The sequence below is a fragment of the Daucus carota genome, chromosome 7, assembly GCF_001625215.2.
Source record: "Daucus carota subsp. sativus chromosome 7, DH1 v3.0, whole genome shotgun sequence".
Lineage (NCBI taxonomy): Eukaryota > Viridiplantae > Streptophyta > Magnoliopsida > Apiales > Apiaceae > Daucus > Daucus carota.
Genome location: NC_030387.2, coordinates 2208750 through 2228525, shown reverse-complemented (window position 1 = coordinate 2228525; position 19776 = coordinate 2208750). Strand labels below are relative to the sequence as shown.

Sequence of the window (19776 nt, the reverse complement as noted above, 5' to 3'; positions counted from 1 at the left end):
ACATGTATACAATTATAAGTTGCAATTACAATTACAATTAGGATTACAATGAAGAAGCAAATTCAAATTACAATTAAATGAAGAAGCTACAATATTAACTAGGAATGCAGATTAAAACAAATCACAAAATGGGAAAAACAAAATTCAAATTACAATTACAATGAAGAAGCATCCAGATTAAAACAAATCACAAAATGGGAATGCAAATTAGTTCTAAATTAATATATATCATCATTTTTTAATCCAAATCCCCTCAACATTTTGCCTTTTATTGCTAACACTAGGCTCGGCAGGTTCTTCGTCATGATCACACATAGGAATATCTATGCAGAATGGAGGATTTTCAAGAGTCGTGTCTCCCAAATCATCATCATTGTACAACTCTTGATAGTCTGCCTTTGTAGAGTTCAATGCAACAGACCACCTAGCATCGACAGGGTCTTCAATATAGAAGACTTGTTTCACGTGGTCAACAGACACATACTTATCGTTCTTGTGACCAAGCCGACTGAAATCTACAAGAGTGAAGCCTAAATCATCAACTTTGATACCTCTCTCACTGTCTGCCCATTTACATAAGAAAAGTGGAGCTTTAAAAGCATAGTAATCTAATTCCCAAATCTCTTCGATCATCCCGTAGAATGTCATATCACACTCCACGGGATTCATGTCCTTAGCACTGGACACTTGTACTGTACTGGCAACTAAAGAAACCCCGCTATTCTGAACAACTCTTGCATCATCACGTTCCTTTGTGAAGTATCGTACCCCATCAATCAAATAACCATCATAGCTTAAAACCGAAAACGATGGTTTGCCTGCCAACCATCTAATCGTTTCGGAAATATTTTCAGGATTCTCTACCATTTCAGTACTAACCTGCGCGCATATTTTAAAACCAATCAATAACTAGACACGTATATCTAACGATGCAGCAAAATAAGTAAAAGGGAAACTAACCCTTTTCTGAAACCAATTAGCAAATAAACGGTTGTGCTCTCCAATTAGCCATTGAACACTCTTTTTTTTGCCTTGGTATTGCTGTTCTAGTAACTCCTTATGCTTCCTGAGATAATGCATATGTTATGTAATCGAAAAAATTGTTTATCAAGACTTGAATTGACAACAGAAAAAAGATAAGCTTACATGATATAAGGATACACTTCAGAGTTGTTCTGCAGGACATGTAAATGTGCCTCGTCTCTTTCTTTCTCATCCACAGACTTTACCATTACACCCGATAATGGCCCAGAAAGTTTGCCCTTATCCTTTGGAAGACCAGCAGTCATGAAGCTTTGCCTAACAAATTCTGAGCAAAACTCAACCGACTCTTCTCCTAGGTAGCTTTCTGCTATACACCCCTCTGGATAGTAACGGTTCCGAACATAACTCTTTAACACTTTGTTGAACCTTTCAAACGGGAACATCCATCTATAGAATACAGGTCCACATAAGCGTAATTCTCTAACCAAGTGGACCGTTAAGTGTATCATTACATCAAAAAATGAAGGCGGGAAGATTTTTTCTAACTCACACAAAGTCAACACCAAATCTGACTGTAGCTTATCGAGTTTGGATATATCAACAACTTTATTACATAAACTGTTGAAGAAGAAACAAAGTCTGATTATGCTGACCCGAACATTTTTTGGAAGAATCGAACGAATTGAAATCGGGAGAAGCTGCTGGAGAAGGGTGTGACAATCATGGGATTTCAACCCATAAATCTTTAAATCAGACATGGAAACACAATTTTTTATGTTCGATGAATGGCCATAAGGAAGTTTCATATGCGATAATGACCCTAACATCGTTCTTTTTTCTGCTCTTGACAAAGTATAAGGGGCAGGGGGGAGGTAGGTTCGCTTTTCTCCTACTTCTGGAGCCAGGTCAGGCCTCACACCCATTTCAATCATATCACGACGAGAGTCCACGCTATCTTTACTCTTGAATGGAAGATTCAACAATGTCCCGATTAAATTATCACACACATTTTTCTCAATGTGCATAACATCGAGACAATGACGTACGTGATGAAATTTCCAATACTCCAACTCGAAGAAAATTGACTTCTTCTTCCATGGACAATCCACTTTTTTTGCTTTTTTCACCTCCTTCCCAAATGTAAATTCAATCTGCTCCTGCAGCCTTAGCACTTCTTCACCAGATTGGGGTTGACGTGCGCATCCAAAGTCTTGTTCTCCATTAAAAGCTGCCTTACTCCTCCTATAGGGATGATGCGGTGCCAAATATCTTCGATGTCCTTGGTAACACAGTTTTCTGCTATATTTTAAATGTTTAGCTACTGTGTCATCTCCACAAATTGGACACGCCATATAACCTTTATTCACACAGCCCGATAAATTCCCATACGCTGGAAAGTCGTTTATGGTCCACATTAAAACAGCTCTTAATGTGAAATAAGACTTTGTATACGCATCGTATACATTCCGTTCACCTTCTTCCCAAAGCTTTTTCAGATCGTCAATCATTGGTTGCAAATACACGTCAATGTTATTACCCGGTTCATGTGGACCTGAAACTAGTATAGTTAGCATCATAAACTTCCTCTTCATGCATAACCATGGAGGAAGGTTATAAGTTACCAAAACTACTGGCCAGCAAGTGTACCTATTGGTAAGGCCATTGTTGTGCGGGTTTATTCCATCAGCAGCTAATGCTAAGCGAATGTTTCTCGACTCACTACCAAATTCAGGCCACCTATAGTCAATATTCCTCCAAGAAGGAGAGTCGGCTGGATGACGCATTTGGCCATCTTGAATTCGCTTGTTCGAATGCCAACTCATAAGTTCAGCTGTGGCAGGAGATTTAAACATCCGTTTAAATCGAGGAATTATCGGAAAATACCACATTACATTGGCTGGAACATTAATCCTAGGTTTACCGTCCTTTCCAACCTTCCAACGAGACAGATGGCACTTGGGGCACTCTGACGCATCAATATTTAAACCCCTGTACAGTATACAATCATTTGGACACGCGTGAAACTTAATATACTCAAGTCCTAAATCAGTTAGGGTTTTTTTTGCTTCATACGCATTCTCGGGTAACACATGGTCTTTAGGCAGTAAAGACCCTACAGAAGAAAGAAGATCGGTGAAGGCACTATCGCTTATGCCAAACCTAGATTTCCAATTATGTAATTTCAACATCGACTCTAATTTGCTGTTGTCGCTACCCTCGTATAACGGTTGTTCTGCATCAGCGACAAACCTACTAAACTCACCCGAATCATCAATATATTCACTCCTCTCATACGCTGCTTCACATATGTCAACATTTTCGGATGTAGGAATTTCGACTGAATTACTACCAAAAGAAGACTTTGGTGCTGACTCGCTAGTTGGACACTTTTCTCCGTGCCATATCCAATCAACATACCCCAAACTAAATCCTTTTTCATATAAATGACCTCTAATTATTTTAACAGAATGCTTCTTAAAATTCCCACAACGTGCACAGGGGCAAGGGATTTTATTACGATTCTTAGCATTTTCTTCAGCAAATATCAAGAAAGATTCAACCCCCACTTCATATTCTAAAGAATCCCTATCTTTTGAAATCCAAGACTTGTCCATATTTCGTAAATCAACCTACCTGATTGTCATATAACATATTAGAAACAGATTTATTACAAATTTCCTAATTAATACAACTGAAGCATTACTTATCATATTTATTTAGACCCACTTACAACAACCCATCAAACACAGAGCAAAAACACTTTCTAAAACAAAGATAAATCAAGCATTAGCCATTATCATACAACTAGTTCATTTTTCTAACACCCAAACTGCAAAACTAACATCATACATATCATATTTATACTGACCCACTTACAAGAATCCGTCAAACACCAACATTTTTCAAAAATTAAAATGTAAACTACATGTTAAAGCAGACAATACCTAACATTGGCAAGAACACAGAGCTATAGGAACACAAACACTAACATGCATTTATATAAAACTACTCACTTACAATAAATCCGCAAGAACACAAAGCTCCTTGATTCAATCTGTTAAAATAGCACAGAGCTATTAAAATTTGAAAGACAAAACAAGCATATAAAGTACGAATCAACTAACACTAGGTTAAATCTTACTAATCTGGGAGAGAACCGACTGATTTATGCTTCCACTGCAGCTACAACACGCATACAAAGTACGAATCGAGCAAAAAAATTTGACCTAGGGTTCGGGTAATTTGGAATCGGGTTTGGGTGGTTGAGAATTGGGTGAGATAAGTTAGGGTTCTAAGATTAGAGGTATATTTGGGGATATGGTAGCAAAGAGATTGTAGATAGTGAGAGAGAGTGAATGTCGAGAGTGAGACAGAGGGAGTGTCGAGAGAGAGGAGAGGGAGTGTCGAGAGGGAGGAGACAGTGTTAAAATTGGGGGGGAATGAAAATATGTTAAAGGCGGGGGAGATGTTTTGTTAAAAGAAGTAGAGATATTAGCAGCGCGTGTTTTTTTTGTTTTTAAAATTTAGTTTAGACAACGGTCATTTTGGTAACCGATGTCGTTAATTCTGTTTAACATCGTTTCTAATATTTATGATGTAATAAAAGTATTTAACATCGGTGGCTTTTGCAACCGATGTTAAATGAGTGATGTTAAATCCACTTTTTCTAGTAGTGGACACTAAGTAAATTTTGATCCAAATTTGGAACATAAAGAACATCATTAATTTGATATGTTCTTTTCTTTGTTTTCACGGCAACAGTACCTTTACCTTCAGACTTCACCATTTCTCCATTGCCCATTATTACCGGTATCTTAATAGATGAGTCTATTTTGGTGAAAACATGTGAATGTTTGGTCATATGGTTTGTGCAACCACTGTCAATGAGCCAAGCATCCTTCTGACTATTTCCATTCTGACAAGCATAGAATAGATGATTTTCATCATCAATTGTTTCGGATCTTCCTGCTTGTTGGTTTTTAAGTCTACACTCATTTTCATGATGATTGAATTTTTTGCAATAATTGCACTGGCGTTTTCCTTTGTGCCAGCAATTCTTTTCTGCATGGTTTGTCTTCTTGCATATAGAACATGGAGGAAATTTACTCTTTTTCTCAGCATTTTTGGTATAGATAGGACTACATTGATTTGATGTGCATCCTTTATTATTCCGTTTAAAAGGAGATATTTTATGCTTAGATTGGAAAGCTCCTTCTCCAGATACTTCATTTCTTCGAGACATTCTGTCTTCATGAATTTGTAGGGATACTATCAACTCGGAGATACTTAACTGTGTGAGATCTTTCGATTCTTCTATCACAGTTACAACTGTATCAAATTTTTCAGATAAACTAACCAACATTTTTTCTATAACCCGTTGGTCAGATATACTTTCTCCATTTGACTTCAGTTCATTAACCAGCTTAATTACTCTGGAAGAGTAATCTTTGATTGTTTCTCCTTCTTTCATTTTCAAGTTCTCAAATTCTCGTCTCAAATTCTGAAGCCTTATTTTTGTCGTTTTCTCGTTTCCTTCAAATTCAGCTTTCAAGATGTCCCGTGCTTGTTTTGCTGAAGTTGCATTCATGATTCTTGGAAATATTGTATCGGTGACTGCAAGATGAATTTTGGCTAGTGCTTCTGCATCTCTTTGTGGCCAATCAATCTGTGTTGATGTTGCTGTAGATGTGGTGGCAGTCTCCCCAGCTTTAGGTATGCCATTTTCCACGACATTCCATAAGTGTTGGGTTGCTTGGAGAACAACCTTCATTTTAATGTTCCAGAATTTATAGTTTTCTCCATTAAAAATGGGAATGATTTGTTGCTGATTTGAACCAGAATACGCCATTATTTTATTTTTCTGTGGAAATAAGATATTGGCCCTTTTGAACTTAGAGCTCTGATACCAAATGTTAGCTAGATATTTCAGATAATTGTGCTGATAGTGCAGAGAAGATAAAAGAGAATAAAATGTGTTTATAAAAGATATAACTCTTCTACTTAATTGATTACAAATTATACAATCCTATTTATATTGTTGGGTTGAATATAAATATAGTAAACTTATACCTATACCACCACTTATATTGGTGGCTGTTATTTATATTGGTTTACAGCCTTTATTGTTAAAGGTTTATATTTAATGAATATAAACCTGTATTTTATTTATTAACTAAAGAAGTTATTCACTGTTTAACAAGGTTTGTATTTTAATTTGGTTTGTAGTAGAGTAGGATCCTATATACATATATTATCTCCATGAAAAAATGGTGTGCGTGTCTACACTCACACCATTATTCCATGGAGATTCATCTTGTACATAGTGCAATGGAAAACCATTTGGTTCTACTGCAGACTCACTTTAGGAAAATATGATTGTACAGTAGAACGAATTGAGATATTATGATTAATTTTCATTGATTTTTTAGGATAAAAATGATGAAACCTTATTTTTTATTTATTAAATTATTTTTATAAAATCTTGTGATATTCAATCAAGATTTTAAATTATACTTAAAAATCCAATGATATTTAATTGGGATTATTTAAAATCCATTAAAATCTTGTGGTATACAAATTTTGATATATTATTTCGAACTTCATGAAATGATGGATTTTGTGGGATGTTTTGGTGTAATTTAAAATATTTTAAATCCCACCAAAATTATGAGAGTTTGAAACATTGTGTCTAAATCTTAAAGACTCTAATCAACTCTGCGACATTTTATCTAGAATCAGCATAAAATAATAATCTGATACAATTTATTAAAATTCTTAAATAATATAAAATCTATTAAAATTCGAGTTCAATACACATGAAAAAGTCTGGTGTTTAGATAAGTTCTCTACTTTCAACAAATGTTATAAAGAGAAATGTATATATGGTTGGAGATTAACATTTATAACTTTTTATTAATAATTTTGCATCATTTTTAAATTAAAAATTTCAATTATAGTACTTGATGCACTCATCTTTGAAATTTAATTACCGTTCATACTATTCTATCCGTGATAGGTCCGTAAACGGATCGGATTTGGATCGGATCTTGTTAAATCCATATCTTTATCCATTTAATTTAATCGGATTCAGATCAGATCATTAATTAGTCGGATATTCTACAAGTCAATCCATGTCCAGTCCACTTGGATCGTGGATAATCGGATCGGAGATCCGATCCACTAAAATTTATGAAATATATTTTTGCACCGTGAACAATGTATTAACCTTCCATAAAGAAACGAAGTCATATTTTTTAACTATATTAATTCATGAATTTTAACTTAACAAGTACAAAAATGAACTAATAAATCAGTAAAATAAAGTCTATAGTTTCTTGTTAGTAACAAAGATGCAACTGAAAAACTTTGTTGGATATTCTCATAAAACCTTCCCCATAGTATGTGTTAAGTAAATAGAAAAATAATAAATAAATTGTTTAACATTATACTTAGCTAGGGTTTTGTCTTGTATTTTTAGAATTTTTTTTGTATGTGATATATTAATATAATATATATAATATAATATAAAACAATACAATATAAAATATAGTTAAGCGTGGATCGGACCGGATCATTAACAGATCGGATTTGATCATATCAATATCCATCCTACCAGATTATTATCGGATCAAATTATTAACGGATCGGATTTTTTTAATAAGTGTTGTATCCATTTATTTAACCACGGATCAGATTGAATCAGATCGGATATCCGATCCAGGCTTTATCCGAGGTACATATATAAACAAAAAATCCCTTCATTAATTACGGTAAATCTCTCCTATATATACCGCATTCATTGTAACCACTTATCCCCTACCAAAATCCAGATTCATAGCAAGCAAACTACTTCTAATTAATACAACTAGCATGATCCTAAAAAGTGGTAACTGTATGCATTTACTTTTTAACGAAATGAACTCTATATATATCATTCATATTTGCATGCAAAGTTCATCATCCAATATCACATTTCCGATTCATCGCTCCACTTGAGTTTGGCTGTTCTTACTCATTTCGCAACTCAAGCGTAGTAATAAATTAAGTGGATACATAAAACAATGGCCCTTAATCTTAAAAATGATATACCTATTTCTATTCTAGTGATCAATTTATCAGTAATTTTTATGCAGATTTCCCTGAGCTTTGGGCAGGGGTTTACACCTGCTCTGGCTACATGGTATGGACCCCCTGATGGTCCTGGAAGTGGTAATAAACTCAATTTCAATAATTTTGTAATATAACTATATTTTTAAACATCGACATATTTGTGAGGCCCCTTGATTTTTATTTTTTTTTGCCACGATTATTTATTAATTATGATATGAATATAGGAGGAGCCTGCGGATTTGACACAGATGTCGCACAACCTCCATTCTCAAGCATGATATCTGCCGGAAATGCCAAGATCTTCCTCAAAGGACATGGCTGTGGTCAGTGTTTTCAGGTGCAATGTTCAGCTGAACAATGCTCGGGCCACCCAATCACTGTGACCATCACAGATGAATGTCCTGGAGCCTGTAACAATGTCCCATTCCATTTCGACTTGAGTGGCCATGCTTTCGGGGCAATGGCTAAACCTGGACAGGAAAATAATCTCCGCCAACTAGGGCAAGTTGATATCCAATTCAGAAGGTACTAAAAAGTACAATTTCCATCAATTTGTACCTGTTTCATCAGGTTTTCTGATCTTTTACTGTGTTTAATTTCCAGGGTGCCATGCAACTATCAAGGTGCAAACATTGCGTTCAAAATCGACCAACATATCAATCCAAACTATTTTGCTTGTGCAATTGAAAGCATCAATGGAGACGGTGACATTGGCTCTATGCAGCTCAAACCTGCAAACTCTGACTGGATTCCAATGCAACAATCCTGGGGTGCAACATGGAGTGCTAACATCAACCCTTCAACTCAAGGCCCACTTTCCTTCAGAATTACTACCTCATCCGGAAAATCTATTGAAGTTGTTAACGCAGTTCCAGCGAATTGGGCTGCTGGGGCAAAATATGTTTCAAATACCAATTTTTGAGTTTCTGATTAGCCTATAATCCCTTAATGGTGGCTTGTTTATCCAGTTAGGGGACCATATTTATTGCATGATTAAAACATTGTTACAACATTAAAATGCAGAGAAAAGAAGCTAATGGATCTTTCTTTTAAGTCCCATGAATTTTACTTTTCTCTGTATTTTTGTCATTTTCAACAACTCGCACTCATGCACAATAATTTATTTATGAGAAAATCGAAATTGTAAATACATGAAGTTAGCGATTCAAGCATGAAAGCTTATAAAATTCAAACGAATAATTTTTTCTAAATCATTCCTATTTCATTAAAGAAGATAATATTAATTTTATAATAATTATACATACATATACACACATATATTACGACTTCTCATTTACCATCGTTCCATAATTCATAATTTTTGCATTAGCACAACGTGGTATATTGTTAAATATTATTTTATCTAATATATTTTCTCTAATAAAATTTATATCATATGTTAAACTGAAATTGATAACTAATACTCCCTCCATCCCAAATTAGATGAGCCTTTTGGGAAAAAAATTTGTCCCAAAATAGTTGAGCTTCTCTCTTTTCAATGCATGTTTATCAACCATCTTCCATCTTTACCCTCTCATATTTATTATTCCAATATACCACTAGCTAATACTACAATAAGAAGTCAACACAATAAATATGGGCAAAGATGGAAAAAGAAACAACCATTTAATACTTCTTAAAATGTGTGAAATGAGCAAAAGGCTAATACTACAATAAGAAGTCAACACAATAAATATGTGTGAAATGATTATATTCATGGCAGAAAAGGCTCGTTCCACTGTAGCAGTTGCAACCGGCAGAAATAAAATGAACTCAATCAAAAGATATATCAGCGGAAAAATTCTATGATAACCCATTTCAACCATATTTTTTGCAAGATCTCCGATATTTTGCAACTTAGAAAATATGTCGTTCATCCTCATTTCAGAAATCTAGGTCTTTAATTCCTCCTTAAGCTCCATTAAATGGGATGATGAAAATTCCAATGGGTACAATTCTGCTAAGCGAAGTACTTTAGAAAGACTAAAGTTTGAGAACAAACTTTTAGGATCAAGACATGCTATACACATTAGCAATTATGTACTTGAATCTGAGAAGCGATTCACCATCTCTTGCCCAACACGATCAACTACCTGACAAAAAATTCCAACTCTAAAATGATGATAATATGTTGTAGCTTGTTTGGAACGAAAGCGACCAGACACATTTTCTTCCATATCAGGAAGAACAATATTGTCTCTTGAGCAAAAAACAGAAACTTCTTCAAGGAGTTCATCCCACATGTTATCTCTAAAATCTTGTAATTGTCTTTTAACATTTGCAACCAAATTCTTAGCTCCAATAATATTCTGATCTTTTTGTTACAAGAACTGTGATAAACCATTTGTTATGCCCAATACTACTTTCATCAAATGTGCAATAAAAACGAACTCATGTTTTTCCATTTTATCAAGCAGGCCAACTACCTTTCCGCTACTCTTCCTCTCACTCCCATCTTCATATATATTTGTAAGAACATTAGTAACTGAAGACCACATAGAGAGAAGACGGATTATGGTTTTATAGTGTGATCCCCAGCGAGTATCACCTGGCCGAGTTAAACTAGTCTCCTGATTCAACCCTCAACCAGTAGTAATTAACATGTCTGGTCTCTAGCTGCTCAACCATAACTTCATGTTGTTTTTGTCGAAGTTCATCCTTTCTTTTACAAGAATCACCAACTACATCAGTAACCAAAGACATGTAATCAAAAAAGTCACTCACAAATTGATTTCCTTCTGCTACAGCTACGACAACTAATTGGAGCTGATGGGCAAAGCAATGCACGTACCTAGCATATGGATTCTCATTTAAAATCAAAGTCTTTAGTTCATCAAGCTCTCCCCCCATGTTTGAAGCTCCGCCGTACCCTTGACCCCTGACTTTTGAGATTGACAGTTCTTGTTTAGAAAAGAAATCATCAATGGCACTTTTTAAAGAAACTGCAATAGTATCTTTGACATGAACAACTCCAACAAATCGCTCTAAAACTTCCCCACTATTATTTGCGTATCTTATGACAACAGCCATTTGCTCTTTAATCGAGTTATCACGTGCCTCGTCAAGTAATAAAGCAAACTACTTCTCTCCAATATCAGAAATGATAGCTTTCGTTGTCTCAGATGCACAAGCACTAATAATTTGTTTTTGAATATCAGGAGATGCAAGTTGATGATTAGCAGGTGTATTTTCTTTATTAACATTTCTAACATCAACATTATGCAAGCTATACCAGGTGAGTATTTCAAGAAAATTACCCCTCCGTATTGACATTGCAGATTCGTCATTTCCACGAAAAGCCAATCCTAATCCAAGAAGCAATCTGGCAACATCCAAACTTGTTGTTAAGCGCATACAGTAGGCAGCCCCCAATACCTCATTTCTCATTCTCAACTTTCTCGTCACACTTTGCCTCTGATCTTTGAAACCAAGATATAATGTCTTAGCATTGTTTTGTATACTTCCTTCATTTACTATATGATCTCTGAACTTTTCTATTGCCTTCTTCCAATTTCGAAATCCATTTTTTGTAAACGCCTGATTTCCGAAAAGATAACACCAAAAACAAAAGGCTCATAATCATTGATGGATTTGCGCAAAGCTGGATCACTAACAACATCATCAGATGCCACATTACTATCAATTCTGGCTCTCTTTTCACTTGATTCAACCGTAGTTCGAGCAAAATATCTATCCATTAGCAAATCAACGAACCAAAACTCCAACAACTCACATAAATTTTTTTCCCCAACTGCAGTAACAAGAAATTATACAGATTAGTGTCCTCCTAATTGATTAGGTAGTTTAATTTAGAATACCAAACCATACATACTCAGTATATCCCGCTTAGAGCAGGGTCTGAGGAGGGTAAGATGTACGCAGCCTTGCCCCTGCCATTAAAGCAGAGAGGCTGTTTCCGTGAAGACCCCCGGCTTAGTGCCCAATAAATAATATAGTGTGTGATATAATATTAATATACTTTAGCCCATGGTCTTTTTCACATGGGACTTACCTAAAAAGTTCCTGTTTGTCGATGATGGGTGACAATGATCTGAAACGGTGACAATGATCTGAAACGGAGATATCAAACTGGATAAGAATTACCACTATTTACACACTTTTTTTAATTAACTTGATTTCTTCTTGTGTAATCCATTTATGTCGATTCTGCTTCATCAAATCCTTCGATGAAACAACATCTGTGATAATCCATTAGTACGCACTAAACCTTATCAAATCCTTCGACGAACCAACATCCGTGATGATCCATTAGTATCAAATCCTTCGACAAACCAACAGCCGTGATGATCCATCTTACCAAATCCTTCGACGAACCAACATCCATGATGATCCATTAATACGCACCGGTGGATGTCCTCCATTGATGCCCCAGACAAATACTCACAACCCATTCACCCTCTTCCTCGGAACCTTTACCCTCATCTTCACCAAGAAATTCATCCCTGATTCGCCAAGTTATACAGCACCATTGACGCCACGAAGTTCACTGAATGTTTCTCCACCGCCCCGCACAAATATTCAAGATACTACAACACCCCTCAACTTCAATATGTTAAGAAATTGACTGTATTACTCAAATCCTAATATCCCTATTTGCTAAATCCATTCTCTGTTTTATCATTCCTATCTGTTTCACTCGTTAGGAAGATGAAAAAAAGGGCCACGAAATCATCCTGTAACCGCTATTCTCATATTGCTCCTTGAACAGGCAGTTGCTAACATTCGCATTTGATGCATAATCCAAAATTTATGCAGAGCGTACTGATTTACTTGCGGGAAGAAAGGATTAACACGATGTCAGGATCTCGTGAATAGTAGTACATAAATTTTTTATGTTCTATGGACCGATGCAAGTAATTATATCCACCAAACAAAATATAGACTGGTCTCTGTCTTGGCAATATTCGATCATCGATGAGTTAGCGGGAGAAAGTTTGTCACGCAAGCCATTAGTTTCAAAATGATGAGGTGCTTATAGTGTCCCGAGACAGTCAAAACAAACTTGCAAGAAAGCAAAAATGCAAAATAGTGTTACTCGAAAATTTTAGTTTAATTTAGAATGATATTCATAAAAATTCACAGAATCACAATTTATAAATACTCCAACACTCCAAATATACAGGGACTCCAATTAACTTTTCATATATATATATATATATATATATATATATATATATATATATATATATATCATTTAAAAAAATTTGAATGACATATATTATGTGGTAACGGATAAGATAACCTCTATAGTTTCAACAAATGTAGCAAAGAAAAATGTATATATAGTTGGAGGTGAACCTTATAATTTTTAATTAGTATTTTTGTATATGTTTTCAATTAAAATTTTCAATTTAGCTGGTGATGCACTAATCTTTGAAATTTAAATACCGTTCATACTATTTATCCGAGGCACGTAAACAAAAAGTCCTTTCATTAATTATGCTAAATCTCTAATTAATTATTACCGCATTGATTTGTAACCACTTATCCGGTTATCCCCTAACTAATCTAATCCAGATCTATAGCTATCTAATTTACATATGAGCTATAATTTACATATTCAACTGAGATTTTAATAAATTTTAATGACTTGTATCTGATTTTGATGTTACATAAATTCTTCATAAAATGTAGCAGAGTTGATGAGCGTTTAGGACTTAAACAAAATATTTTAAAATCTCATTGATTTCGGTGGGATTTCAAATATCTTAAAATACACTCTACAATCTCATAAAATCCATCATTTTAATTTTTGTGCAGTACTAAAAAATTCAATCAGCATTTGATAGATTTTTAATATCCATATTGAATATCACCGGATTTTATAAGATTTTGTAGTATAATTTAAAATCATAATTGAATATCTCAAGATCCTCATAAATTTTTTAAAATCCGAATTGAATACATTTGGATTTTATAAATAAAAATATAAAAATCTTTTAAAATTTCAATTGAATAATATACCTATTAATTAATATTACTAGCATTATCCTTCAATGCGTATGCATTTACTTTTTAACGAAATAAACTCTATATATGTATTCATATTTGCATACAAATGTCATCATCCAATATCACAATATCAACTCATCGCTCCACTTGAGTTTGGCTATTTTTACTCATTTTGCAACTCAAGCCTAGTTATAAGTGGATCGGATACATAAAACAATGGCCCTTAATCTTCATTATGATACACCTATTTCTATTCTAGTGATCAACTTATCAGTAATTTTTATGCAGATTTCCCTGAGCTTTGGACAGGGTTTTGCACCTGGTTTGGCTACATGGTATGGACCTCCTGATGGCCCTGGAAGTGGTAATAAATTCAGTTTCAATAATTTCGTAATAACACTATATTTTTAAACATCGACATATATTTGTGAGACCCTTTGCTAATTTATTAATTATGATATGAACATAGGAGGAGCCTGCGGATTTGACACAGATGTCGGACAACCCCCATATTCAGGCATGATATCTGCCGGAAATGCCAAGATCGATCTTCCTCTCAGGACATGGCTGTGGTCAGTGTTTTCAGGTAAACTAACATCAATTTCTTCTTCTTACATCGAATCCAACATGATTATATTGACATGAACAGAATAATTATATATGCAGGTGCAATGCTCAGCTGAACAATGCTCGGGCCAACCAATCACTGTGACTATCACAGATGAATGTCCTGGAGCCTGTAACAATGTGCCATTTCATTTTGACCTGAGTGGCCATGCTTTCGGGGCAATGGCTAAACCTGGACAAGAACATAATCTCCGCCAACGAGGACAAGTTGATATCCAATTTAGAAGGTATCGAAAACCACAATATCTTTTACTACCCCCGTCCCCCTCTTACTTGTCCATTTTGATTTTCGAGAAGTCAAATTGACCAATTTTTGACTAAACATTACAAATAACCTATTCATTTTTTTTAAAACCCGAAAATAACATATTAAAGTAGACAATCTAATGATATAATTTTTATTAGTTTTTTCAATTATATAATAAATGTAAATTTCAGTCGAAATATAGTCAATTTGACAAGTTAAAGTTAAAATGGACATATAAAAGGGGACAGAGAGAGTAATTTGCAAATATTTTTTCAGTTTTCTCTAATCTTTTAAGATTTTTCTAGGGTGCCATGCAACTATCAAGGTGCAAACATTGCGTTCAAAATCGACCAACATATCAATCCAAACTATTTTGCTTGTGCAATTGAAAGCATCAATGGAGACGGTGACATTGGCTCTATGCAGCTCAAACCTGCAAACTCTGACTGGATTCCAATGCAACAATCCTGGGGTGCAACATGGAGTGCTAACATCAACCCTGAAACTCAAGGCCCACTTTCCTTCAGAATTACTACCTCATCCGGAAAATCTATTGAAGTTGCTAACGCAGTTCCAGCGAAATGGGCTGCCGGGGCAAAATACATTTCAAATGCCAATTTTTGAGTTTCTGATTAGCCTATGATCCCCTAATGCCCAATTAGGATCCTATATTTATGGGATGATAAACACATTGTTACAACATTATTAATATTCAGAAAAAAGATGAAGCTGATTTTTTGAGTAAAAGGATGAAGCTGATTGATCCTTATTTTGAGTTTTTAGTCCCGTGAATTTACTTTTTTCGTGATTCTACAATTTTCAACAACTCGTACTCAATCACGATAATTAATTTATGACAAAATACATGAAGTTAGCATTCATGCATGAAGACAATTATATTAATTTTGAACAAATTAAATAAATTATAAATCACGCCAATATCATTAAATTTTCTTATAATGTATGTGTGCATGTAACTCAAAGGATTATATTAATTTTATTAATTAAATAATCGGTTAGGTATATACATAAACATATACATATACATACATGATATACATATATATATAGAGAGAGGGGGGGGGGGGAATTTAAGTTATTATATTTCATAATTTATAATTTTTACATTAGCACAAAATGAAATATTACTAAACATTATTTTGTCTAATGTATATTCTCTTATTAAATTTATATTATATGCTCAGCTGAAATTAATGATTAAAAATCATTAATTTTGTTAAATGCAATCTATAAGATTTTTATATAATCTATGAAGATATTTATTTATGATATGTGGATTATGCAATTAAATTATAGTTATTAAAGTCCTCAAAAAATAATGAATTTCGGATAGTATAGTTTATTCAGTTTAGATATTGAAATAAATCTGAATAATCTAGTTACTAAATTACTAGATTTGTGAGATAGTACTAACTAAATTGATAACAAATTACATAATGAATCAAGTATTTGGATTTCGTATAAATATTTCCATTATATACATAGATTAATTGTATGACCTGTTTATTCATTTTTAGAATTCTAGATATATATTTTATAGTATTAATAAATAATAAAATTCTAGTTGTTCTCCTTCAAATATAAATGAATAATTTTAACTTGATAAACAAATTATAATAAAAATTATATTAACATTAATACATCACTGAGTAATGGGTATTACACATTTTGGAGGATATTTGCTTGGGCTTAAAATTGTTGTGTTAAAAATGTCTTTAACAAGGTAGTTTCTACTTAAAATTAAAACCAAACCAGAAATAATCTAAAAATAAAAATTGATAGGATGTACCCTTTTTTTTATAAAAGTAATTATTTTACGTTTTGATTGCATGGTAGAACATAATCTGCCTCGAATGTTTACAAATATAGTAGGACAAAATAAATTAAATTTAGATGATTATATTAGATTTTTCCGAACTTCTACTTCAATACTCCAATGTTTTTGTTTACTCTATAGAACTTAACTCTCTCTCTATATATATTATTTTAAAATTTTCAAATAAAATATATTGTTTTAATATGATAAATTAAGTATGCCATGCAATTATCCTAAAAGGTAGTGACCTATTAGATAACCTCTCTAGTAGAGATGGAGGGAGGGAGGGCTGGAGGAGCCCTGACCCCTCCTAGATTTTTGGTTTTTTTTGTTTATATATTATTAGAAATATATTTGATTCACAAAATTAGGTATAAAATCAGTTAAAAGGGTTGAGTTTTGATTATAATGAATGTATATACATTAAATAGCATCAATTAAAATATTCAGTTTAATTATCATATCATTTTGTATCCTATTTTGTAAATGAGCATTACATATAATACTATATTATTTAAATTTATTTTATTTATAAAATAAAATTATATCATTTGTTATAAATTTTAATAATATAGACTTTGATGTTGGATAATATCTTTTTACTTTCTCTGTCGTATCTACGAGTCTCCCTGTTTGCAATTCGTTCTTTCAAATCTCTGTCATCGACGATTTGGTAGTTAAATAATTAAAATTTTTAATGAAATGATTAAGCTTTTTATTAATAATCTAAAATAAATAGATTTTTATCACTAATCCTACTATAAAATATGATATATAATATTTTTTAATTTAAATAACATTAATATTCCGGTCCCCTAAAAAATCTTCCTGGCTCCATTAGTGCTCTCTAGTTTCAACAAATGTATAGCAAAGAAAAATGTATATATACAATAGTTGGAGATGAACCTTTATAATATTTAATTAGTATTCTTGTATCCGTTTTTAAAAAAAAAAAATTCAATTAGTTGACTCGTCTTTGAAATTTAAATACCGTTCATACTATTTTTCCGAGGCACGTAAACAAAAAGTCCTTTCATTAATTATGCTAAATCTTTAGTTAATTAATATCGCATTCATTTGTAACCACTTATCCCCTACCTAATCCAGATCCATACCAATCATCGATCATCAATATATCAATATAAAGCAGAAGCGAGGGGCGTGTAGGTGGCGCCTCCCACATCGTTCCATTCTATTTTTCTAATTTTCTGGAATTTTTGGATGAAAAATATCAAAAATTAAAACTACCTTTTTTAGTTTCGGGTATATTAGAAAAAAGTTTTTAGAATCTGATTTTGTTTCACATTATTTATGGAATATAGTAGCTTGAAAGTTTTAATTTGATTTTGTTTCAGATTGTTTAATTATGGGAAAGAGTAGTAGACAAGTCTCTCTCCACCTATAAATACCCCTAAGATTGTAGGGTTCTGGACCATCTAAACACAAATTCCTCTCTCTTAATACCAGAAACGTACCTCTCTCTGGTGATAGTTCTCTTGCTTGATTTCTAACTCGGTGGTGTCATTCTTCTGCAACGATAAGTGAAGGCTGTTTATACAGTATTAAAAAAAATAAAGGTTGTCGAAAGCAAAGGTAGTTATAGATAACTATGTTGGAGTCGACAAATCCAAACACGGGAAAAGAATATAGTCTTGACATGATATTGATGGATGATATCAATAAATTAACTGTTAGTGATGTATGTTTGTTGGTTATTATTTTATAATATTTGAATTTGTTCTTCGGACATGTTTTTAGTTGTTAATTTTTATATGATTTACATTGTATGCAGGAAAAAAAATTATTCATGCATCATCTGTTTGTTCCGTTCAAGCAACTTTTAAGTAAAGACTGTTTATACATTATTAAAATATAAAGGTTGTTACAAGCAAGGGTAGTTATAGACCGCTATCTCACTGATTTAAGTTAGATGTTTTTGTGCACAATCAATCCAAAAAAATTTAGAGTAAGGGGACAATGTAAGAACATGATTACTTATAAAAAAAACACAAATAAAATTAAGATTCGTCGTGTTTTAAATTGTTAATTACGTGTATAAATTTATTTTCATTTTCTCACCATGAATTATAGTCCAATTTTGCAATTTTATATATTACATCAAGATTTTGATAATATAAAATTTATCTTATCCTACAAATATTAATTTTGAAACATTAATATACTTTTTATGGACAACCACAAATTATTTTATTCTAGAAATATTAATATTGAATCATTAATATAATTTTTAAAAGCCGCCGCAACGCGCGGCTTTTCAACTAGTATACTTATATAAAGGAGAAGCGAGGGGCGTGTAGGTGGCGCCTTTCACATCGTTCCGTTATATTTTTCTAATTTTCTGGAATTTTTGGATGAAATGTATCAAAAATTAGAACTACCTTTTTTAGTTTCAGGTATATGAGAAGCAAGTTTCAGAATCTGATTTTGTTTCAGATTATTTATGGAATATAGTAGCTTGAAAGTTTTAATTTGATTTTGTTTCATTTTATTTAATTATGGGAAAGAGTAGCATACAAGTCTCTATGCACATATTTCAATTACAATCTGATTTTATTTCAGATTATTTAATTATCTGGAATTTTTGGATGAAAAAAAATATCAAATTTAAAAATTACCTTTTTAGTTTCAGATATATTGGAAGAAAGTTTCAAAACTACCTTTTTTAATATATGAAAATCAAATCAAAATTTGAACATATCATCATATTTTAGGAAAAGGTGTATATCAAAAACCAAAAAAAATTTGGTAAGCCGGTCTTTTTCTCAAATCAACCGCTATAAATTGAGGTTAAACATCATAAAATTTAACACACACAATTTTTTTGAGCTTATTTGTCTTCTCCATCTAATATAATAATGAGTTACACTATGCGATAGAGATGATTGGCCAACAAAAGTAAGAGTTTGTCGGATGTTGGAGTCGACAAATCGACAAATCGAAAAACTGGAGAACAATATAGTCTGTATATGATATTGAT

At 32.9% G+C, this 19776-nt stretch overlaps 2 protein-coding genes and 1 pseudogene across 2 annotated transcripts; 2 read left to right on the top strand and 1 right to left on the bottom strand.

Moving 5' to 3' along the window:
* Positions 1–231: 231 nt before the first annotated feature.
* On the bottom strand, positions 232–3599 carry LOC108194415 (uncharacterized). Its single transcript, XM_017361360.2, has 3 exons — positions 1147–3599; positions 961–1066; positions 232–879 (listed from the first exon to the last, which is right to left on the bottom strand). The coding sequence occupies exons 1-3, from the start codon at positions 3597–3599 to the stop codon at positions 232–234; spliced, it is 3207 nt and encodes a 1068-aa protein (XP_017216849.2).
* Positions 3600–8045: 4446 nt separating this feature from the next.
* LOC108194413 (expansin-B18-like) lies at positions 8046–9016 on the top strand. Its single transcript, XM_017361358.2, has 3 exons — positions 8046–8193; positions 8319–8619; positions 8698–9016. The coding sequence occupies exons 1-3, from the start codon at positions 8046–8048 to the stop codon at positions 9014–9016; spliced, it is 768 nt and encodes a 255-aa protein (XP_017216847.2).
* A 5267-nt stretch (positions 9017–14283) lies between these two features.
* Positions 14284–15565, top strand: LOC108194411 (expansin-B18-like; annotated as a pseudogene).
* Positions 15566–19776: the final 4211 nt, after the last annotated feature.